Source organism: Oryx dammah, unplaced genomic scaffold (assembly GCF_014754425.2).
Source record: "Oryx dammah isolate SB20612 unplaced genomic scaffold, SCBI_Odam_1.1 HiC_scaffold_2, whole genome shotgun sequence".
In the NCBI taxonomy this organism is placed as follows: Eukaryota; Metazoa; Chordata; class Mammalia; order Artiodactyla; family Bovidae; genus Oryx; species Oryx dammah.
In genome coordinates, this window is record NW_024070186.1 from 194,587,785 (window position 1) to 194,613,372 (window position 25,588).

At 46.8% G+C, this 25,588-nt stretch overlaps 1 protein-coding gene across 1 annotated transcript in view; it reads right to left on the reverse strand.

The window, feature by feature from the left end:
• The window catches only part of LMTK2 (lemur tyrosine kinase 2), a 73,768-nt gene that overhangs the window by 37,572 nt on the left and 10,608 nt on the right, over positions 1-25,588 (reverse strand). Inside the window, exons 2-6 of the mRNA XM_040230951.1 lie at positions 10,659-10,783; positions 7,463-7,607; positions 5,476-5,549; positions 4,943-5,061; positions 1,242-1,329 (exon numbers count right to left, since the gene is read on the reverse strand). Coding sequence (XP_040086885.1) covers positions 1,242-1,329; positions 4,943-5,061; positions 5,476-5,549; positions 7,463-7,607; positions 10,659-10,783 — 551 coding nt within the window. The remainder of the gene's footprint in view (positions 1-1,241; positions 1,330-4,942; positions 5,062-5,475; positions 5,550-7,462; positions 7,608-10,658; positions 10,784-25,588) is intronic.

The window sequence follows — 25,588 nt, forward strand, 5'->3', positions numbered from 1 at the left end:
ACCCAGAGGACAATGACCAGTTTTCTCTTTGGGTCCTATGAGAGCAGGGAGCTGCCTTTCTGCAGCAAGTAAGTGTTCCATCAGGAAGCAGCCTCCATGACGGGAGAAGCCGGTGGGGGCGGGGGCACAGAGAGCAGTGAGATTAACTCTGGCTTCCTTACAAGGAGAGAGAGCTCTAGGAGGTGTCTCCAGAGGAGAGTTAAGTTCATTAATTTTAAACTTTGTTACCTAAAGGTGCATGTTACAACTTCTGGTGTAACCATACACCAGAAACAGTATCTACAATAGGAGATGGGGAAAACTGAAACAAAAAAACTTAAGAATCCAAACCAAGGCTAGAAGAAGAGCAAATAATGAAAGTTGAAACAGGTAGGAAAAACAATAAAAAAAATACGCAGGTAACATTCTAAACATCACAGCAGGTACAATAAATACAAATGGACAACCTGTTCCACTTTAAGTGACCAAGACTGACAGATTAATAAAACCCTAACAATAAGCGAGTTACGAGAGATGTCAGCCAGAGGCTTGGCAGACCTAAACCAGGCGCATCCTGAACCGAGAGAGAGCTGGCCGGGCTACGCTGGCCTCGTTAGAGAGACCGTCCTCAGGAACGCTTGTAAGGGTAGAGAGTCCCTTCATAACGATAAGAGTTGCAAACTACCGGAAGTTACATCTATTCTAAATTCGTATCCCTGACGCAGCAGGTATCAAAATGTACGAAACAGAATAACTAGAACTGTAAGAAAAAAATAAGGAAAATATGTAATCAGAAGATTTTAATGTGCCTCTCAATACCTAACAGAAAACTGACCCAGGCTCCCTCTGCTCTTGCCCCGCCTCCACAAATGAGGAGGAAACAGATTTGAACAGCCTCACAAACTTGACCCAAAAGGTCCACACAGACATACTGTACTGATCACCAGAATAAACACTTCCCGCAGTAGCTACAATCGAATAAAACGCTGACCCTGGAGTGGAGATGAACGTAGCCTGGAAGAGAGCTGCATCCGACCCCGAGCTGACGAGGACCACCTTTGCTTAGGCACTGAGGCTGGGGGCGAGGGAGGGGAAGAGTTTACTGCAACATAATCCACTGAAAGCGAATGTAGACAGCTTGTTAATCATGTTTCTTTGGAATAGAATTGAAAGCCATCCCTCATCCAGCATTTCAACCTGCCAGAGACACTTTGGTAAAAACTTCTGAAATACGTGACCTTGAACTTGTACTAGAAACTTACCAGGTCACAGAACTCGAACACCAGAAGATAGGGGATTGCTTCTACACACTGTCCGACACACTGGAGGACATTTGGATGCTGAAGGATACTGGTAAAAAATAAGTCACAACAGTGTTCATGAGGGAGCAGGCCAGTAAAACTGTTCAAACAGTAACCCCAAATTGAACATTCTTAACGATTTAAATACGATCAACTGAAAAGTGCACCAGAAGATTATATTTAACAGATGCGTTCTAAGTTATGTATTGATTAAATGATTCAAAGGCAAGCAGGTGAACATTTTCACAAATTAAAACAACTTCTATCATTAGAATCTTTTAACTCTGGTAATTTAACTTTATAGCTATCATTTTGAAGCAGCATTTAAAAGGACTATATTCAATAAGCATTTCAACCTATACATTAAGTAACCCGGTTACTTCTTAAGCTATCTAGTTCATATACTGCTTTTATAAATCATTGTATATGCAAACATTTTTGAAAAATACGTTGTCTAAAACAAAGCTAAAAGAAAAAAAAGATATGCCAAAATGGTTTTTCTTTTTTAAAAAAGTCTTTATTTGGAAGACAATAATGAAATAAGAGTAAGTTGCATAGACAGTACAGAGGGCCCAAGCTCCCTTCACCCAGTTTTCCTTCCTGGTGGCACCTAACACAATGCAACCCTGAAACCAGGGCACTGGTGCTTGGGAGCAGTGTTCTGTGTGCGCCTGGGTCCTGTTGCCAAGTGTGTAGATTCATGCAACCACCACACAGCGGAAATACACAACTGCCCCCCACCACAAAGCTCTCTGTGCCACCCTCCACGGTCACACCCCAACGACCCCCAACAGCCGTCCCTCGGCCCTGGCAACCACTAATCTGGTCTCCTTTCCCATGTCTCATTGTGAGAAGATTATGTAAATGAAATCACACAGTGTGTGGCCTTCTGAGGTTGATTTTTTCACTCAACATAATGCCTTTAGGATTACCCAAGTTGCTGCCTGCATCAGGGGTCCCCTCTCATTTGCCACTGAGCAGAATTCCATGGGTTGGATGGACCAGTTTGTCCAAACCAGTCACCTAGGGATGGCATTTTAGTTTTCCCAGTTTGAGGCTATTATAAATAAAGCTCCTATAAACAATCATGCAAGAGATTCTATGTGGAAGTAAGTTCTCTGAGATAAATGGTCAGGAGTGCAACAGCTCGATTATAGGATGTGATAGTTAATTTTGTGTCAACTTGGCTGGGCCACAGTGCACAGATATTTGGTCAAATGTTATTCTGGGTACTTCTGTGAGGGCGTTTGGGGACGAGATCATCATTAAATCAGTTGACTTTCAGTAAAAGCAGACGGTGCTCTATAATGTGGGTGGGCCTCGTCCAATCAGGTGAAGACCTTAACAGAACAAAGACCAGCCTCCCCCAGTGAAGAATGAATACTGTGAGCAGACGGCCTCCACGCTTGAACTGTAATAGCAGCTCTGCTCCGTGTCTCCAGCCTGCTGGCCCCGCCCTGCACACTTGCCAGACTCCGTAACTGCATGAGCCATTTCCTTAAAATAAATCACCTACCGACCTATCCATTCATCTACCTACCTACCTACCTACCTTCATCTACCTACCTACTCACCTATCCATCTACCTACCCACCTATCCACCCATCTCTCTCTACAGATCCTACCAGCTCGTGTTTCTCTGGAGAACTGTGACTAATACATATGGTGGTTCAGTGTATGTTTAGTTTTTTAACAAAGTGTCTACCTAGTCTACAGTGCCTGTACCATCTTCACCTACTTTGAAGAATTCTCTGGTCAAACTATCTAACCCCAGATTCTTTTGGAGACTTTTTAGGTTTCAAACTCCATTTCTTTAATAATTCTATTCACATAACCTATTTCATATTGAGTGAGCTGTGGCGGTTTGTGCTTTTTGAGTAACTGGTGCATTTCATCTAAGTTGTCAAATATATACACTAGAGCTGTTGGTCCCGTTCTGTCAGGGTCTGTCTCATTCCTGGTATTAGGAACCTGTGTGTTCTCTCTCTCCTGTTCTCTGTCAGTGTTGTTCGAGGTTTTCCGCTTTTTCTGTCTTTCCGAAGAGCCAGCTTCGTGTTTCACTGATTTTTATCTACCGTCGTTCTGTTTCTACTTTTTTCTTTACTATCCACTCCTGCTTGCATGGAGTTCATTTTGCTCCTTTTTTTCTGGTCCCTTGACGTATGAGCTGAGATTATCGATTTGAGACTCCCCTTTTCTAATGTAATCCGACCCCATAGGTAAGATGGTGCTTCCCTGTCCCTGCTTTTGAGACTTTCTGTCTTTTGTTTTCAGACGTTTGGCTATGATGTGTGTTGGCACACATTTCTTTGGGTTTATCCTATTTGAGATTTGCTCCATTTCTTGAATCTGTAGGTCTGTCTTTGCAAAATGTGGAATAATTTTCAGTGAATACTTCTCCAAACATCTTTTTAAGCCATCTTCTATCTGCTTTCAATCTGGGTCGTCGTGATCTTTTGTTCAAGTCCCCCAAGTCCTTGAGGCGTTTTTCATTTTTTTAAACATTTTCTTTTTGCTGCATGAATTGGGCGATAAATATTTATCTTCAGCTTCACTGATGTTTCTCCTTCGTCCTCTCCATTCTGCAGCTGAACTCATCCATTGAGTTTTATTTTGATTACTATTTTTTTCAGTTCTGAAGGGTCCATTCAGGTCTTCTGATGTCGTCTATATCCCTGCTGAGGCTCTGCATGTTTTCATTTGTTTTAAGGGCACTGTAATTTAATTGCTCCCTGAAGCATTTTTATAACGGCTGCTTTAAAATCCTTGTCAGATAATCCAAACATCACTCTCATCTTGGTGTTGGTATTTGTTGTCTTTGTGTATTTGTTTTATTGAAGTACAGTCGATTTTCAATGTTGTGTTAATTTTTGCTATACATCAAAATGATTCCGTTTTACAGATACACATGCTTTATCATATTCTTTTCTGTTATGATCTACCTCAGGATATTGAATATAGGTCCCTGTGCTATAACAGGTCGACCTGGATGCTTACCTGTTCTCTGTACAATATTGTGCCTCTGCTAATCCCAAACTCCCAGCCCGGCCTTCCCTCAGTCCCCCTCCCACATGGCAACTGCACTTCCATTCTCTGCCCGAGAGTCTGTTTTGTAGATACGTTCATTTGTGTCATAGTTTAAATTCCACATTAAGTGATATCACATGGTATCTGTCTGACTTGCTGCAAATGGCATTATTTCACTCTTTTTTATGGCTGAGCATACTGTACATACCCCCTTCTTCTTTATCCATTCATCTGTCTATGAACACTTAGGTTGTTCCTGTGTCTACTGCAAACAGTGCTGCTGTGAACGTGTTGGGGTACATGCCCCAGTCTGAATTACAGTTTTGTCCAGATATACGCCCAGGGGTGAGACTGCTGGATCACTATTTTGAGTTTTCTGAGGAATCTCCATGCTATTCTCCATAGTGACGGCACTGATTCACATTCCCACCATCTGCTGCCTTTTCTCACTTGTGCTGAGCTTTTCTTGGAAAGATGAGTAATTTCGATTGAAACCTGGACATATTGGGTCTTGTGCTATGAGACTCTGGATCTTATTTAAATTGTGTATTTTACAACCAGAAATCTCAAAGTGGTTTTAAACACCTGATTTTCAACAGACCACGTTTAAAAAACATATGCTATGGTTTACTTACTAGTATGGTTCTCCATTTTTCAAAAAAGTGTCTTGTTCCTTTGGGCTTGCGCTTGCTTTTAACTCCTTCACGATTACTCTCGCTACACTAGTGCCTGTGTAGATCTCTCCAAGGAGCACCTAAAACCAAAGATGAGAAACGGAACAGTTCTTCACGACGGTTTTCATTATAACCATTATCTACCCATTAAAACGTGCTTTAAGTGTCATAAGGGGAAGTGGGGGAAGGAGGAAAAACAAATAATTGGAGGAGCATGAAAAGCTTCTAAAATTCCCATCTCTTTTCCGTTCTTATCACTCTCATGCCAACACTTAGAAAAGGCTCTGATAAAGAAACAAAGGCCTTCTTGGGGAAACTCACACACCCAGAAGTGCTGACGCTCACACTCCCACATGGTTTCAGGGGCCAATGGAGAAATCAATTGATGCCACAGTGTGTGGAGAGATGTGCAATGTCACGCATAGTAAGACTTAAGCAGCTTTGCATTCTAACAGTGTGACAGGAGGGAAAAAATGAAGGTGAGCAGACTTTACCTTTCCAAACCAGCCATTCCCAATTTCCTGTATGTAGTTCAGACTGTGGCGGGCAACTTGGGACTTCAAACCTTCTGTAGGAAAAAGAACATTTAAGAAGTAAAGATAAGCATTTAACGAAAAGACATAAGTATATAACGTATAAAGTACAAATGCTAATATAAATGTGATGTTTGTGATAATAAAGATAGAAATAAATACTTAAGCCCTTCTCTGATGGCTCAGCGGTCCAGAATCTGCCTGCCAATGCAGGAGACACAGGCTCAATCCCTGATCTGGGAAGATCCCACATGCTGCAGACCGACTAAGTTTGTGAGCCACAGCTATCGAGCCTGTGCTCCAGAGCCCTGGAGCTGCAACTCCTGAGCCCTCCCAGCCCGCACACCCCAGGGCCTGTGCTCTGCACCAAGAGACGCCACAGCCATGAGAAGCCCCAGCGCTGCAACCAGAGAGAGGCCCCGCTTGCGGCAACGAGAGAAAAGCCTACGCCTGGCAGCAAAGGCCGTCAGAGCCGAAACATAAGTGAACGAGATTATAAAAAAGAAATACTTACAACTGACAGTATTTGTGAAAAAGCACCCTGCCCTGACTCTGAGCTCCAACACCAAACACTCCCATCAATAGCCCTACGAACACCAGTCACCACCACTCACTGGCCTTTACTCAGACTTTACTTTTACAGGGGCTGGGGGCGGGGTGGGAGGTAGGGACCTCTAGACTGACTGTTCCTCTCTGGAAACACTGAAACTCTTGTCACAAACTCCACCTCATCAGAACTCTGGAAGAAGGTGAAGGTTTAAAGCAATCAAAGGGAACTAGGAGAAAGGCCACTGAAAAAGGGAGAATTTCTTTGTGGCCTTTCATTCACCTACATCCCACCTCCCTCACAGCACATCTTAAAAACAAGCCATGTGCCAGAGTGGGAGCAGAGTGCCCTCCTTCCCCAGAAACTGTGTTTCTCTTGACCTGACCGGGGCTTCCCAGAAGGCCTGCTGCAGGGGCGCCCCTTCTTCCACTGAACTGGGCTCTATCAGGACGGGGAGGCTTCATGTGCCTCAAAAACAACGAAAGCCAGGTGGACAAGGCGCTGCCACCTGGGGCAGAAAACAACGGAGGCAACAATAAACCAGCTAAAGCTTCAGCAGAAAAGCTCAGTGAAAACGGGTCGGGGGGGGGGGGGGGGCTCTTTTTAAAAAGCTATTATTATGCATATGGGGTAACCTAGAGAGCCATGCGCGTTCTCAGGGAAGGACATCTGCTCAGAAGAGGCCCAAGAACAGAGGCGGCACCTCTGGCAGGAACTGAAGGCTAAGGCAGAGCTGTCAGCAGCCAGGCTGGGCACCTGCCCTGGCAGAGTCAGGCTGTCAGGACCTAGACAGCATCTGTTCCTTGTTCCCCTTTTTTTTTTTTTTTGCATATCATGTTATTCAAAATATCCAGTTTTCAACAGAAAATTGCAAAACAAATAAAGAACAATAAATAATAGTACATGAACTGCTATGAAGGGAATTTAAAGAAAGTGTCCCTGAGAAGACAGACCCTGGCCTTACTGGACAAGAGCTTAAACCACGTGTCTTAAACACGCTGACAGGGCTAAAGGAAACCACAGACAAAGAACCACAGGAAATTGAAAGAAGACCAATAAAGTGAGAGAAATTATTAACAGGAGCCAAATAGAGTTTTAGAGCTGAGAGTGCAAGAACTGAAGAAAAAAAAAATCACAAGAGGGGTTCAACAACAGATTTCGGATAATCAGTAAACTTGAAGGCAGGTCAAATGAGATTATCCAGTCTGAGGAGCAGGAAGAAAGAAACAAATGGAAACGTCAATGAACTTAAGTCTGACCGCCAGAAAGAGCAGAAGGCAGAGAAATTAGCAACCAGAGGACACCCACAGTCCAATCATTCTATGGATTAGTAGCAAGGCTTCCTTTCTAAGGACTCAGAAGTTATTCATGGCAACATGACATCAGGATGGAAGGCCTTACCTACAGAAGGCTGGAACTGTGATGGAGCTGGTAGTGAGACAGTTGGTACTGAAAGTGTGAAGACTTCTGCTGGAGACTGGACAGAGGGCGTGTCTTCTGCTGGTGGTGTAAAATCAATCTCATCATCAAAATTATCTTCAAACTCCTAAAGCAAAGGAAGAGCGATGCTGTATCTAATATAAATCAGCTTGAGAGCAAATACCAAAGATACATGCTAACATGTAAGACATAAACATTTATTCACTCGTTGGGGACAGCCTGCCATGATTTTTTTCCCAATTCATATTGCCTTCAAGCAAAAAGCACAAGTAATTGTGTTCTGTGACTCTATAAACAGAACAAATAAGATCTGAAATCAATTATATCATATGTAACTTTTAAAACTGATCAACTTGAAGTTAAATGCAAAATTTTCTAAAATGACCCCTAGAACTTATAATTTCCAGGCTCAATATTTGAATTTTAAGTTACTATGAAAGTAAAAGCGTTAGTCACTCAGCCATGTCCAACTCTTTCTGACCCCATGGACTGCGGCTAGCCAGGCTCCTCTAACTGTGGAATTCCCCAGGCAAGAACACTGGAGTGGGCTTGCCATATTCTTCTCCAAGGGATCTTCCAAACCCAGGGATTGAATCTGGGTCAGCTTAGGACATTCTTTTTACTACTATTATTCACTTTCACAGATCTCTTTGCATACTGAATCAAAACATTTATTTTTCGATTGTATATGTATTTCTGGTTTCTTGTGACTTCAATCAAAATAAAGACAGTTAAAAGACACAGAAAAGATATTTTTAAGTGAGCCCTCTTCCTCTGGCAAGAGTAACAATGCATAAACGTACTGAACTAGGTAGAAAGACCATCAGGATCTGAACCATGAAGGTCAATTTAAACTCTGAGGCACGTAAGTGCAATAAACATTCTAAGAACATCTGGCTTTCTCAAGACGGCGACTTTAAAATGGAGGCTGCACCAACCGAGCTGCGGAGCCCTTTCAGTGACTGTCCAGCAGAAAGCTACCCTGACTCCTGCTATCATCATCCAGTGAGCTAGGCCTGTCTTGGTGTCCCTGCTAATCTAACACAGATACAGACAACTGTCAAGGTCACTCATTCAGATAATTAATGAGCTTTACCCCGCCAGGCGCCATGACAGAAGCTGTTTTCCAGCCCTCTACGTGACCAAACTCTTTTCTACCACCTCCCTCGGCCCCACCCCGTGCACGGGAGAAGCTGCCGGGTGTAAGGATGGATGTCGCTGATGTAACATTTTATATTCTCATACCCGTCATAGGTGTTGCCAAGAGCATTAGGGCACTATCACTGCCTACTGGGGAGGGGAGAGGAGAACACTCCAATCTGTGAGGTCTCCCCTAAACAGAAGAGCTTCGCCTGGTTTCCCCTTCAGACATTCCTCAAGGTTCTCTTGTTTAAGACAAGACATCACCCATCACTCCTAAGCTGGGCAGCACGTGATATACCATTAGGCAGTAGGTAATTCTAAAGACTGAGAGCGGTAAAAGTGTAACAGCAGCAAGGATGCGGCCGTGAGGGGACACTGGGTCACTCTGAGCTATGCCCTCCACTGCCTGGGCGCTCTCCAGCAGGCCACTGGCTTGACCAGGATGCAGCCTGCCAGGGGCCGTTCCACTCTAGAACACCACCCCTCTAAGCCTAAAGGAAAACCACGAGTGCCAGACGACGACTCCCTCCTTCCGTTCCACGGCCTGAAGCTGGGGGGGCTCTTCTGTCCAATGTGGGCCCTGAACCGCTGCAGCAGTCACCTGGGGAAGCCTGATAAACACACACTCCCTGAGTCTGAGAAGTCATGGACGCCCTGGGCCCACACTGAGCATCAGGGGATAAGAACGATTCAAGGCAAGAGTGAGGTCTTGCGGCGCGAGAGAGACTGGCTTTTGGTTTCAGAAACACTGATCGGCCTTCACGTCTGTCCCTAAAGGGCCAGGTGTCTGTGCGCGGCCCCTCAGCGAGACTGAGTGCCCGCCACTGCGCCCCCAGGCGGTGCAGTCACCAGGGCCCTCCTGACGGGTCTGCACTGATTCCAGGGCCTCAGCGCTCATGTCCTCTGGGCGAGGAGTCTTCTAGAGATAATGACCCTTGCTAGGGAGTTTTCCTCCAGCCCCCTCCAGCCTTCCTCTCCCCCCAACACGTGTAACACTGGCGTCTAGCCAAAGGGATAGCACGTCTTCCATCCTCAGAGCTGCCACCAGACCCAAGGTAAAGGGGACTCACAACGGAAACAGGTGTGAGGCTGGAGAAATAAGGTCCACATGTCCAAAGAAGAGGGTCCCCCTTGACTTGAACCTCAGTCCTCAGGGCTCATGGGATAGCCCCAAGACTGTCATCAGACACTAAAGCTCTACCTGCAGGACCGTTTTCTCTGCACACACATCCCTCTTTTTCCCCCTTCTTTCGTGTACTCCTTTTAATAAGTCTTCACTGAGCCCCAAGTTCTAGAGAGGCTATCCCAGCTGGCTTCCAGCAGACTCCGCCCAGAAGCTACCACGCCAGCACCTCTATATTATCACACACACAGCCCACCCCCCACCCCCACTCCGGGCCAGCTTTATTACCAGCAGTGCTCTTTTCTGCTCCTCAGGGAGCTCAGGGCTTGAGGTAAACTCAAAGATGCTGCTCCTGACAAACAAAAGGCACTGCGGGATCCCCTGGCTTCAGTGATTCAACAACCACAAATTCACCAGGGCTTGCAAGTTTAGAAAAAGAATCAAAACCAGCCTTCTTCTCCCTCCAGGCTTTACACCAAGTGAACTGACTCACCGTTCCTTATTCCTCACTCAGCAAAACTTCCATTAAACCAGGTGGGTGGTTACTGTCCACGAGGCTTGCCGGGGGGCCAAACGCAGATGGCCTACTGGACCGTGTACATGAAGCTCCACCGACACACAGTAGGACCACCTGCTTCCATGCAGTCTGGGGCTCACGTGGCCACCAGACAGAGGTGACAGCTAAGCAGCCTTGACAGAGACTGCACGGCCCACAGTACTTACTATTTACAACAGCTCTTTATTTCACTTTAATACTTACCGTCTGGCCCCTTCAGGGAAAAAAAAAAAAAAAAATTGCCACCCCTGTTCCCCAGGGACCATGATATGCAGCCATTCTATTGATAAACATATCAGGGGATGACTTTTAAAGTTCCTCCCATCTGTGCTCACCTTAAAGTCTATTTCTGGGTCCTTACAGCAGGATACACAGTTTGCAATTAACACTATTAATATCATTAAACTGCCCACAGAGAGGATCACAAAAGACGTGGAAATTTCTGCAACAGGTGTCTCCCCTGGAAAGAGAAATAAACAATGTTAACACAAGCATTCCAAAACTGACTTTAATAAGCGAAGCAATATATTTTCTTCCAGATATAAATGGGATAAATAATATCCCAGTTAATAAAATAATTCTCAAATGCTCAAGATAAAGCTGATGACCAACCTAGGATAAGAAGTTGAGAGTCTTTTTTTTAACTTCTGATTTCGAAACAATTTTAGATTTACAACAGAGTTACAGAGACAATGCAGCCTCCCAGTGCAGCCTACCCGTACACTCCTCCCCCAGCTTCCACTAGCCTGACATCCGACGTGGCGCGTTTATCAGAGCTAAGACAACAACACGCATACTACACCGCCCGCTGAACCCCCAACTGTACCTGGACTTTACCAGTTTTTCCATCAACACCCTTTTTCTTTGCCAGGATTCAACCAGGGCCACCAATGTTCCATTTACTCATCATGGCCTTAGTCTCATCCAACCTCTGATGTCTCTGCCCATGCTTCACAACTGTGACACTTCTGAAGAGTATCTGTCAGTGGCTTTGCAGACTATCCCTCAACTGGGGTTGCCTGATGTCTTCTCAGAACTGGCCTGAGGTTACAAGTATGTGGGAAGAATCTAGAATACGGCCGGGTGAAACGTCCTTGCTGTGACATCGTATCTGGGGCACGTGATGTTGGCACAACTCACTACCGGTTTCGTGAAGCCGGGTCCCGGGGTCCCTGGTGGAGACCACCACAGTGGACGGTCTCCTCTTCCCTCTGCACATTCCTCTCTTCAGAAGCCGGTCACGGGGTCCAGGGCACACGCCCGGGGAGGGGAATTTAGCTGTGCTTCTTGGAGGGAAGCAGTGTCAGTGGATGTGCAGGGGTAGGTTAAAGTGACTACAGTCACTGATAACCAGGGGAAGGCGCTCTGAGGCTCCGCCCACACACCGGGTCTCTGGAAACCCATACACTGTGATGCACTAACGGTGACTTTTCTATTCCCCTTAGTGCTTAAGCGCATCACTTGGGACTCTTCTGTAAAGGAGCGCCGTCCCTCTTCCTGCACTTTCAGTCATTGATAAAGTTATGAACTCATAGATATATTTATTCTGTTCTATACTTTGGGTGATAATCCATTATTCTCATGACTCTGCAGCTCAGACTGTTCCAGCTTTGGCCCCATGGGGAGCTCTTTCAAGCTGATGCTGGGGTCCTTCGGACATGCCCCCCCCCTTTTTTTTTACCTCCAACACTTCCTCACTCTGGTGCTACAGGAGCCTCCAGGCTCCCCTTATATTTTCCCTCTTCTGGCTTTAGAATCAGCCACTTCTCCAAGGAGCCCCGGTCATGAGAGAGAAGCTGAAAACCACACACCTGTGACTATGGCCTGTGACCAGTTTCTTCTTGGGGGTGGAGGGACAGCTCAGAATAACTTCTACGTCTTTAAAGGCCTGTTTCGAAAAGAATCTGCAGTAGACACTGCATGTGAGCCACTAAGAAGAAGCCTGCAACCCCTGTTGGGAGCATAAAGACTCTGACAGCTCACTTTCAGCAGATTCAGTTATCTAGACATCATCTTATTCAAGTAGGCTTACTCTGAACCTTTCTATTTTTTGTTAGAGCAAACTGTTCAGTCTCACCTACTAGTGTTTTACAAAGAAATATACTTTCCTTTCTCTCCTGCTTTGAGATATAACAGACAGCATGGTGTACGTTTAAGGTGTACAACATGATAATTTGATATACGTATATATTGTAAAACGATTGCCACGGGAAAGTCAGAAACAAACTTTTCCACCTACGGCTAATCATGTGTTCAAAGGCACCAAGGAGGAAGGCTGGAGACAAGTGAAGGACCAATGCCACTGTTTTCCTTAAACAAGACAAGAGCCCGTGAAAAGAAAACAAACACTGAGCACACTCCTATGTGAGTAAGCCACATTCTCGAGCATGACATGACTTCACTGAAGAGCAAAGAGCTGCACACCGGTGCAGGACTACACTCCTTCCCAACAGCAAAAGGTCTACTGAGAGAGAGCACTGTGAAACCCACTGTGTCACGGGGGTTCGGACTTCACTGCTGCCTCCCTTCCTAAAGACAACATGGTTAACCAGGGCTGTCTAGAAGCTGCAAGCTCTAGATCAGCAAGACGGAGCACAGAGGGAAATCCACGCGTGAGCAAGGAAGACCGCAGAGCTCACCCACCAGGGACACCGGCATCCATCGGGGAAGTAAGCCATGAGAGAAGCCCGCGCAGAGGGCCAGCCTCCGGGAACCGAGCCCAGCCTGGCCTGTGCTGCCCGTGGCTGTTGGCTCTCAGAACCGTCTCACTCCCCTGACTCTACGGTAAGGACCAAAGACCACCCCTGAGGCTTACGCAAGCGCTCGCATATACGCTGTATCTCACTGATCTTCAAGACGTGGTTTGCCCACTGCAGTCTAAGATCACCACGTGTTAGGGGTATTTTATACTTGAGAGGAAGCGGTTTTCATTGGCAGCATTTCTTCTTTCTTAATGGCAGAAAAATAAGGTAATGTTATAATTGGCCACATCTGAGATTTCACAAAGGGTAAGTACTATTTTCATTTGATCATCAGGACACCAGCTCCATGTCACAAACAAGGACACCAACGTGCCCGGGAACACGAGGTGAGAAGGTGGCCAGGCCAGATTCTGGGTCCAGGGTGCTGGATACAAGCCCTCCCCTCCGCCCCAATTCCCTCAGTATCACATTGTTCTGTCTCACTGTTTTTAACATTCAAAAACAGCCTAACCTAAGTGCTTCAGACAGAAGCCTCTCACTATAATTAGGGCAGTTCACAATTTTGGGGCTCCCCTCCAAACTCCACTGAGCGAACAGTAAACAACTTTTCCCTCTCTTTTCATCCTCTTTATTATCATTACCACCTATCATAACATTTGATCAAAACTGCCTGAGGGCCACAATGATCTGATTCATAAAACTATCTCCTCTGAGTCATCAAGTAGGCATGAAAAGTCATACCCGTGTTAAAAATAACTAGTTATGCTGAGTTTTGCCCATCCATGATAATGTATTTATTTCTGTTCTGACACTGCAGGGAGGGAGCTCAAACCCTCCCTGGGCTCTGTGACAACCTAGAGGGGTGGGATGGGGGGGAGGTGGGAGGGAGGTTCAAGAGGGAGGGGACATACACATACTTACGGCTGATTCATGCGGATGCCTGGCAGAAACCAATACAAGACTGTAAGGCAATTATCCTCTGATTAAAAATAAATGAAATTTTTTTAAAAAGACACTGCAGGGGCCTCTGCTCTGCTGGACTCAGATTTCTTCAATGTACACAAGTCCACTTCACCTCAGTGTCAGCCAGCCCACTGAGAGGATTCTAAATCAATAACCTGAAAAATTTACTAGGTAGCCTCGAGCAGAAATTTTCACAGTTGTACCACTTCTAAAAACTATTTCGTTGACAGCATTTTTCTTTTGATTGACCCAAAGTATTGTGATTTAAAAAGAGAGAAAAAAAAAAGCTCTGTATATCAACAAAGAAAACTTCCATACACAAAAGAACTTGCATAAAATGAAGAAATCAAACCAGCCTCCCATGGGCTGCAAGGTGAGCTGGGTTTGCACAAACCGCAGAGAGGAAGCAAATTCTAGAAGTGAGGAACCACAAGGAAATCCCCCGTGGCCCCCATAGTCAGACTATAAACCGGGCCCCTGGAAGGTTCCTGGTTGCGACAGTTAAGCAGGTTGCAACTATGAAGAAAGACAGCTTTCCTTTGATGTTCTCAGGCTGCAGCATTCAGAAATGTGTAAGTCAAACCAACCACTGCCTAAGGAAAAACATCAATAATGACAGGAGTGTCTCCTCCGCACATCGAGGCCGCCTGGCTGATTACAAACTGGGAACAAGGATAATGAGAGGTTTGGGGTGCTTCGTACACCTCCCCAAGACTGCAATGCAAAAACAAACGGCATCTCAAAGATACAGCTGGTGTAAGTTTTCATTTTAGTGTCCAAACCATTTTAATAGATATCTATCCAGCACCTGACTTAATAAGTTAGAAAACTTGAGAGACTCAAAGAGGTAGGTGCATATTATCTGTCTTACAGACAGGTAATCTGAGGAACACGATTTCTCAGTAATGACTCAGAGTAAGGGAGGTGTGCCACCTGATCATTAATTCCACCATTATAAAGCCCTGCCTAGAACCCCCATCAGAACTTGAATATATGCATAATCAACTGAAGAGTCACCTGTGAATCCATTTTCAAATTAAATTAAAAATTTTCAAGGTTCACAGATAAAAAAGAAATGATGATCAGCGTCAAGACCCACAGGGGATTGCGACATGCTTTCTCATCCTGTCACTCCCTCTCGGTTACCAGCTGATACACTTTTACAAAGAAAACTTCCTCCTATTTACTATTCGGTTGCTCAGGTGTTCAAGTCATAAAGGGTGAGACTGAAGCTTCAAATTCTCTAATCATACAGTTCCTTCCTCTAGCCACCAGTCCCTATCCTGAAGCTACTTAGGGACCTGTCAACATTCGTTCCAACACTCGCACAAGCTGGAAGTAAGACTGCCGGGAGAAATATCAATAACCTCAGATATGCAGATGACACCACCCTTATGGCAGAAAGCGAAGAGGAACTTAAGAGCCTCTTGATGAAAGTGAAAGAGGAGAGTGAAAAAGTTGGCTTAAAACTCAACATTCAGAAAACGAAGATCATGGCATTCGGTCCCATCACTTCATGGCAAACAGATGGGAAAACAATGGAAACAGTGAGAGACTTTATTTTCTTGGGCTCCAAAATTACTGCACATGGCGACTGCAGCCACGAAATTAAAAGATGCTTGCTCCTTAGAAGAAAAGCTATGACCAACCAAGACAGCATATTAAAAAGCAGAGATTACTGCTTTGCCAACAAAGGTCCATCTAGTCAAAGCTACGGTTTTTCCAGTAGTCATGTGTGGATGTGAGAGTTGGACTATAAAGAAAGCTGAGCACTGAAGAATTAATGCTTTGGAACTGTGGTGTTGGAGAAGACTCTTGAGAGTCCCTTAGACTGCAAGGAGATCAAACCAGTCAATCCTAAACAAAATCAGTCCTGAATACTCATTGGAAGGATTGATGCTGAAGCTGAAATGCCAATACTCCAGCCACCTGATGCGGAGAACTGACTCATTGGAAAAGACCCTGATGCTGGCAAAGATTGAAGGCAGGATAAAGGGAGGACAGAGGATGAGATGGTTGGATGGCATCACTGACTCGATGGACATGAGTTTGAGCAAACTGCAGGAGTTGGTGATGAACAGGGAAGCGTGGCGTGCTGCAGTCCATGGGGTCACAAAGAGTTGGACATGACTGAGGGACAGAACTGAACGGAACATTCGCTTCATTAACATAAATTCAGGTGTGGTGGGAGGGGCTTGTCATCAATAACAGGTGCTATCATTCCTCCCAGTCAGGAAATGCCCAGGGCTTTAGGAACTCTGGGCCAGAAAAGGAGAAAAAGACCAAATGGATACTTCCTTTTATGTCACAGGGATATACAGCCTAGAAAAGGAATCAGGAAACTCTGATCAGTTTGGTCAGGAAACTACTGGTCACTACCAATAGCTCAAAATGCTGCCCACTGTTAGTTCTGGTATGGCCTGCTAGCTAAAAATGGTATTTACATTCTTAAATAGTTTTTTCAAAAAAAAAAACAAAAATAATAGTATTTCATGGTTGTTGCTGTTTAGTCACTAAGTCATGTCTGACTCTTCCGCTGTGAACCCATGGACTACAGCCCACCAGCCTCCCCTGTCCATGGAGTTTCCTAGGCAAGAATACTAGAGTGGCTTGCCACTTCCTTCTCCAGGGGATCTTCCCCACCCAGGGATGGAACCCATGTCTCCTGCACTGGCAGGTGGACTCTTCACCGTCTGAATCACCAGGAGCGTTATGCACGATGGGACATTCACTACCAATAGCTAGTAATGGAAAAGAGCCTCTCCAAAAGAGGAGAGCCAAAAAGCTGGCTTGAAACTCAACATTCCAAAAACTAAGATCATGGCATCCAGTCCCATCACTTCATGGCGAAGAGAAGGGGGAAAATTGGAAGCCGTGACAGATTTTATTTTCTTGGGCTCCAAAATCACTGTGGGTGGTGACTGCAGCCATGAAATTAAAAGACGCTTGCTCCTTGGAAGGAAAGCTATGACAAACCTAGACAGCATATTAAAAAGCAGAGACATCACTCTGCTGACAAAGGTCCATATAGTCAAAGTTTTTCCAGTAGTCATGTACAGATGTGAGAGTTGGACCATAAAGAAGGCTGAGCGCCGAAAAATTAATGCTTTTGAATTCTGTTAGAGAAGACTCTTGAGAGTCCCTTGAACTGCAAGGTGATCAAACCAGTCAATCCTAAAGGAAATCAACCCTGAGTATTCATTTGAAGGACTGATGCTGAAGCTCCGATACTTTGGCCACCTGATGTGAAGAGCTGACTCACTGGAAAAGATCCTAATGCTGGAAAGATCAAGGGCAGGAGAAGGGGGTGACAGAGGATGAGATGGTTGGATGGCATCATTGACTCAATGAACGTGAATCTGAGCAAACAGACAGTGAAGACAAGAAGACAGTGAAGGACAGGGAAGCCTAGTGTGCTGCAGTTCACAGGATCGCAGACAGCTGGACACAACTTAGCAACTGAACAGCAACGATTCAAAAAGACAGTCTGCCATTATGTGCCTCCAGATGGAGAAACATACCATCACCCACTACAGAAGTACTGCCAAAACAGAACCACCCAATAGTAACAAATATCAAACTTGTATCTGACCAAGCCTCCAGGTCTAAACACCAATTAACAGGAAATAAAGCGAACAGTGGAATGTATTGAATTCCATAACAAGAACATAACCAGCAAAATTCAGGCTATGAAAAACACTCAAGGAGAAAAACCTGATGAATTAATTACAAGGAGAGAGAAAGATGAAGAAGGAATTAGAAGAGAGTTTAAGAAAGACATACCAACCAAGTGCAATGTACAGGTGAAACATGATTCAGAATCATCTGAAACATGATTCAAAACCGTAAAAAAAAAAAAAAAAAAAATGACAGCACTGAGACAGCTGGAAAGCCGTGCACTGACAAGTGGCCGCATGAGAGGAGCATGGTTCTAGCTCTCCTGGGAAGAATGCAACACTGCGTCTGCTTTTAAGAGTCATCTTAACCTCTTACAGATAGTGACCTACTTAGCTATGTCTGAAATTCGCTCCAAGGTAGTATGACGGTAGAGAAAGTGATGGGGGTAGTATGAAGCAAGCTGGCCTGCAGCGGATTCAAGCTGGGTGAAAGGTACGTACATAGGGACTCACTGTAGCCCCTGTCTGGTCTTAAGTATGTTTGAAGTTTTTCATTTATTAAATAATTTCTTCACATCTATTAAGTAAAGCTTAAATAGGGGGAGAAAAAAAAGTAGCTATAACAATTTACAATCTGTGTGTCAGTTTGCTGGAAACGCTGTCACGGAGCACGAACTGGCACAGACAGTTCTGGAGGCTGCAAGTCCCAGATGAAGGGCGGGCAGGGCTGGTTCCGCGGGGCTGTGGGACACGGCCTGCGGCTCCCCAGCATCTTCACATGGCCTTCCCCTGGCGCCTATCTCTGTGTCCAAATGTCCCCTGCACACAAGGACATGCTCATGCTGAACCACAGCCCTCCTCACGACCTCATCTTCACCTCATCACCTCTGTAAGACCCCGTCTGCAAATCAGGTCACACTCTGAGTTATCAGAGGTTAGGGCTTCAGTGTGTGAATTTGGGACGGGTGTTTGGTTTAACCCATCTGCAAGCCGTATGTTTAAATGAAAACAAGAAAAAAAAAAACAGCAACAAAGAAAACAGGTCGGGACAGTGTCACATGAGGTCACCAGGGGACCACAGAGGGCGCCTCCAGGGAGGACGCCAGGGGTGCTCTGTGTTCTCATCCGTCTCAGCAGAAGGGCTTCCCAGCTCATCAGCCCAAAGTCCAAGCTCCTTAACAAGCCCTGCAGAGTCCCCGGCCCTCCAGACCCTGGCCAGGCCCTCCACCCGCAGCAAAGACGCTCCCAGTCCTTTCAGATGGACCCTCTCTCACCTCAGCCTTCAAGTTCACCTTCTCCCCCTCCCCCCAAATCCATCATAGACCTACCAGTTAACAGGATAAACTCAGACTTTCAGGGTCAAACAAATAAGACCCCAAAGTAGCATTCCTTGAGTAACCTGTGCTCTTACTCGGCAAGGGTTCTTCCCATCACCACACTCTCAGTCCACGGCCTGGGGCGCCCCCCACCCACGCCAGTTTCCCACTCGCTCCTCAGCTCCCCACACACTCTTCCCCTGTCCATCCGCGTTGCAGAACTAAGAGTTTAGCAAAACCCTTCCAGGTCTTAAAAGCTGTGTTTCCCCGAACCGACGTTCTCCTGTGACGAGTATCTGTCCCACCAGCCGCGCTCTCCGCACATCTCCTCTCCCGCGAAGCCGCCAGAGCGTCCCGCCCGGCGGCAGCAGGAGGCTCGGAGGCCCCCCTCCCGCACAGCTCCGGACGCGGGGAGGGCCCCGCACACAAGGAGCCCCTGGGGCCTCCTCTGACACCGGGAACCGGAACCTCAACGGCCGCCTTCACAGACGCGACGCCAGCTCTGCCTGCCCGGGCCCCGTAACGGACCACCACGGCCGGCAGCTTCCGCGGCAAGACTCCACCGCCGCACACCCTGCAGGCTGGAAGCCCAAGCCCCAGGCCGGCGGGGCCGCCTCCGGAGGCCTCCCCAGGGGCCTGCAGACCGCGGCGACTGCTCGCAGCTTCCTCCCAGCGAGCATCCTACTGCTCTGTGTGTTCAAACCTCCTCTTCGAGTGAGAACCCCAGGCCTACTGGGTTAGCAATTAATTAACACAGTCACTTCTTCAAAGGCCCGGTCCTCCGATACAGTCAGTCACCTTCCCAAGTTGGAGGGGGCTCAGGTGGGCCCCTAACACAGTAAATGGATTAATTTAGGAACACCGTCCCATCTGGCAGGGGACCCCTCCTTGTCCACACCAGAGACAAGTATCCGCTGCCTTCCCCTTCCTCACTGGCTTCCCAGGACGCCATGGTGTGAAAAAGGGAACACACTGAACGGCCGTTAGAGTGAGTGTCAGACACGCGCATCACCCTTCTGCTCTCCACCCTCACCTTCAGGAGACACGCGTGAGACACTCAGGTGTCCACTTGACAATTAAAGCTGGTGCCCACCGGACTGACCAGGCGGAATTCGGGGAAGCGAAGGACCGGCAGTCTTCCAAACTGGTCCTGATATCCAGTCCATCTTCCTTTTCCAACATCCTGACAAGTAGCTCTCCTCCCTGGAGACGAGTCGAATGAATTGTCATCATGCTACTTGAGGAAAAACATTGAGACCACCAGAGCAGATAACACATTTTTATTTAACACCTAAGATTATAGACCCATCTATCGTAACGGTTTCCTATACATGGAATCTTCAGTCACTTAAGGTTTTCCTGGTCTCTCAATCTAACAATACACTTATTTATAATAACATTCAACACTCTAGACTCTCCCCAATAAGCTCTAATATGAGGCAGGGAAAGTGAAGCCCAGCACTAAATATATCCACCACACAGAATAGCAAGTAGTGTGCTGACATGAAGTGGATGGATCAGAGGTTCCACAAAGACCCAGAAGCCAGGACATCAACAGCCCAGAAGAACACACCACGCTGTGTAGCCATCAGTGACGTGCTCTCCAAGCTCAGCCCAGCCCCCTGTTCTCTCACCTGCAGAGACGTGGTGGGCTTTGAGTACCTGGGAATGAGACCATTTCAGATGAAGCTGCTGTTTCTCTCAGCCGCTTCCAATTAAATCTGTTATCAGAGGCTCGTTTCATTCCAATTTTAAGAACACTGACTAGGACAGGGGCTACCACAAAAGAGCAACGGCGGCACGGCCAAGGGAACGGCAGGCTTAGATGGCGCCCGCCAGGCCAAGGCCCCACACCACGGCAAAGTGGCAGCAGGAACCCCACTTTACGAACCCGACTCTCAAGTAGGCTGACGGCACAGCTGGCGCGCGGAGCCCTCCACAGTGCCGGGTGTCTGGGGCACTCTGCGTCAGGACCCGCCTGCGGGCCGGGACGCCGGCTCACCGCCAGGCAGCACTGGCCCGAGAAGCAGAAGCGCAGGGCCCGTGTCCCGGGCCTTCGTCCCTCACAACCGGCCCCTTCGGGGCACCCCCGAGGTCGGGGGGAAGGGACGTTCCGTCTTTCCATGCAACCTCCCGCTGAAGCCTGTAGCATCGTGCAGGCAAGCCGACGGCAGTACCGTGTTCACAACACTCGGCTGACGCACTTTCGGCACAAGGCGGCCAAAAAGGAAACGAGAGACGACCTAGGTGCTCCTTACTTCCCAGGCAGGGCTGACCCTTAACATCCTAGGAAAACGTGCCCACCTGTTTCTCTAAAACTTCCTACAACACCTTGATGAAGCGAGTGGTCTTCGAACCTTTCTGACAGGAATTTCTAAGGTCTAACTTAAAACTCTTGCCAATATAATTAAAACACATTTCCAGGCAAAGTGTCTTTAAAACTTCTCTCTTCAGAGAGGAAGCAGATGGTGTCTGGCTGCTGCTGGACTGGCCAAAGGGATGGATGGACTGGGGCAGGGGTACAGAAAATTCACTGTCCTCTTCTATTTTCACAAATGTTCAAAATTCTCCATAATAAAGTGCTACCTTCATAACTAAGCCGGAAATTGCTTACACCACTGGTTCTACAGAGCATCAAGGGAAGAGTCCTGCGGGTTTCCTACCTGATAATGCCCACTGATTTTTGTCTTTATATTATACAGAAAAATAGACCTAATCACAATTTAACCCAATACAACTGGGTGTCTCCAAACACTTAGGCGTCCAGCCCAAGAAGAGAGACCTACAGATAATTAGAGGAGTCCTGGGGACAGTGTCTCTCTCATGGAAACAGCTATTCCATCACCCAACTGTGAAGTTCACACATCAGGAAGCGACCCCAACCCCCAAGATGTTGGCTCATTCAGCAAGTGTTCACCAAGCATCTCCTGCAGGACAGACACCGCTGCAGGTTTCAGAAGCACTGAAGTGGGAAGAACGGAGCTCTGAGCTTGCAGCTTCTGCTCTCCTGCAGGGAGATGGACCACAAGCAAATTAAAAAGCATACAGTGCCTGGGATGCTGATGAACCATGTGGAAAAATAAAGCAGGGGAGACTGTCAAGTCATCAGGGAACACATTCTCATATTAGGGAGTTCACACGAGAGATGATGCTGGTTTGGTCCCAGCAATGTTTTAATCTCACCCAGCCCCACAACCACCCTTTGAGGGGGGTGTCTATCTGAAGCCCCACGCTAAAGAGAAGAAGCTGAGCCTCAGAGAGGCAGAGCTGCTTCTCCCAAGTCACAGAGCTCCCACGGGGTGATGCCTGGATAAGTGGGGAGTGGGAGGCACGCCTCATTCCAGGGCAGTGGGGCGGGGATGCCCAGGACCTAGGGGCAGGGGCGACACAGAGTGTGAGGGGAGGGGTCACGGAGGACCTCCCATCAGTGCCCCTCACTCCTCAACACAGGCAGGCTCTCAAAGATGACCTGACATCTGAGAAAACCCTTCTGAAAAATGGTCAAAGCAAGTGACGGACCCAGAGAGAGAAAAAGGGGACTTGAAGGACGCAGATGGTACAAGGGTTTTTTTTTAAAAAAAAAAAAAAACTATACAAAACTATAATTAATACCCTCAGAAATAAGAGAAGATACTGCACTCATGAGAAGATGCTATTTAGAAGGGAGTGGGGAGGAAAAACTCCTGGAAATAAAATGTAATAGGAAAAAAACAAAGACAGTCACAGAGTAGCAGGAAGAGATGAAACAAGAACGAAAAGGAGCGTCGCGACTCATTCCAAGGAGCCCAACACTGAATGAAGAGAAGTCCCAGGAGGAAAAGGAAAGGAATTTTTAGAAATGTGTGACGAGATTCTTCTGGAACCACACCCACTCTCCAGATTCAAGAGACCCACAGAGCACCTGTCTGGATGAGTGGGGCTAATGGCAAAAGACTCACACCAAGGCATCGCCTTGCCACTTTCCGGAACGCAGGGAGGAAGTCCCCAAAGCTCCCATCCCAGGAGGGGAACCCAGGGCAAGCAGGCAGGAAATCAGGTGCACGGGCCTGGCAGCAGAGCCACCGCCTGGGCCTGGCCCAGGCACAGCCGTCGAGAGGAGAGTCAACTCCTGCTGAGGAGGGTGGGACAAACGGATGACACACTCACGAAAAACTCAGGAAATGACAACAACGTCCAGGAAACACAAAACATGTTGGAGAAATTTAATCATCAGAAACACGATAGGGCCAGCTGTGAATAATCTGTAGTCACAAACATGTGAACGCTGAGTGCTGATTTAACCCAGAAGTGTAAATAATGGTGCTGAGAAGGGGAAGAGTGTATGGGTACATACGTTCTCTTCTTCCACGGTAGAAACTCAGTATCTACTTAAACCAAGGAACAGTGCTTTAAGCCTGTTCTTCAGCAAGATGAGGGGGAGCAGAGAGTGGGGATGAGGAAGGACAGGACAGGGGCTCACTGGGCTATTTCTATCATAAGCCCCGGAACACTTCCACTTTAAAAACATCCACATGCATTAACTTATACAAACAGAGAGCACAGGGGGAACGGAACAGAAAACAGAGGCGCTGGGCCAGCGGACAAAATTTAAGGAATGGGATGAAGAAACAGGGTCAAACAGGAACGACGACGCTGTGGAGGCAGATGGAGACACGGGGCCCAAGCTGCTCAGAACGCAGAGGAGGACGGCATTTAAAAAGTGACTTAAAAAGAAACGTGATGATCAGAAGCAAAAGAACCAAAAGAATGGCTTGCACTTTTACCGAAAGAATGGTTTGTGCTTTTTTTAACTACTCCTGAGTCCCTTGAACTGCAAGGAGATCCAACCAGTCTATCCTAAAGGAAATCAGTCCTGAATACTCATTGGAAGGACTGATGCTGAAGCTGAAACTCCAATACTTTGGCCACCTGATGTGAACAGCTGACTCATTTGAAAAGACCCTGATGCTGGGAAAGATTGAGGGCAGGAGGAGATGGGAACGACAGAGTATAAGATGGTTGGATGGCATCACTGACTCAATGGACATGAGTTTGAGCAAGCTCTGGGAGTTCGTGATGGACAGGGAGGACTGGCGTGCTGCAGTCCATGGGGTCACAAAGAGTTGGACACGATTGAGCGACTGAACTGAAAACTTAGCGACTGAACTTAACAAAGTTATTCAAAAGTAGAAATAACGTGTATGTTTTGCTGCTATGATGCAGCAAAACATACACGTTAAATAGTCATCTATTATAAGTAAACCAGGAGAGGGTCCAGGAGAGAACCCGGAAGCTGCTGCAGCTGCCTGAACCCTGGGAGGAAGCAGAGCTGAGGAACCACAGTGTCAAGGGCACCCATCAAGGCGCTGGTCTTACTGAGCTGAGCAAAGTGTGTCCAGGACGCCAGGCACATTTCCTGACACCTGCCCAAGACGCTTCACCATGTGTACACAAGGCACCTGCTCACCAGCACTCTTCTTGGGATCCACAGCCTCCAGCGGATTCCTGACAGGGTCCAGGCCTCAACAGCAGGCCTCAACAGCACTGATTTAATCACAGCGCCTAAAGTATTTTTTGTGTTCACAAGTGAGTATTTACAAGTTTATGATTACACTTCTTTCAAGTCAGAAATATTTTTTATCACCTTTAATTAAACACTGCAACTCAACTCGGACGCAGCAGTGGTTGTTCCCACAAATTAAAAAAAAAAAAACAACTAAAGATGAATGTGCTTCTCTGAGCCTTCTTATGGAAGTCAGCATGCCAGTCTCCTAGCTCATAAGGAATTATCTTTACTATTTCAAGGGTCAACTAAACAATAGATACCTCTGAATTTCACCCAGGACTTTGAGATAAAAAAACGGAAATAAATATCCAGAGGAAAAATAACTGGGAGCAGCCATGCATGCGGATCACTCTAACCAAAGCATCCTGTAAGAACGAGGCAGAGCGTCCGAGAACTGGGCGGGCGGGCGCCAGGTCCCCTCGGCCCACGAGGAAGTCGGGCTCCGACAGCTCCATGGCATTGAACCAACTGCTTCCCTTCCCTGGGTCCCACCTCCCCCTCCTGAGAACTGGCCTTTCTGCTCTAAAGTTCTCACACAAAGATTTTATAAGTCCAAACCTGGACGAGTCCACCAAGTGTCTCACTTGAACAGTGAGTGAAAAATGGTGGAAACTGTTATCGAGACCTTTTATTGAAGTTAATTTCTTTTTTTTTTTTTAAAAAAGCAAACCAAGTTGAATTACAGGCTTCTGGAGTGTACCCCGGCAGCAGGCCTCTGGTGAAGTGTTCTCAGGGCACTATTTTCGTTAAGTTTGTTATTTTTCAGTGCCTCACCAGCAATCAGTGTCCGGGTGCGCTGCGTTTTAATAACGGTCTGAAGTCAGAGTTGGGGGGAGGCACGCAGGGGGGTTCTGGGCCCGGAACTGGCAGGCTGCATCCTTGGAAAGTAACACTTGCTGCTGACCCTGAACCGCTCCAGGAGGCACGCTGCCAGGCAGCCCTGGGAAAAAGGAATTTTTTTTCCTGCTGGAAGGAGCGCAGGTTGAATTTATGGGGGGTTCTGAGGAAGAATCTGCAGCGTGAAAGATGTTTTAAACTTAAATTCAGAGGCTAATCTGAGAGGTAACCAGTAGATCACAACCTTCAGTTTTGCAGTAAGAAGCTGAAGCTACAGAATTTTAC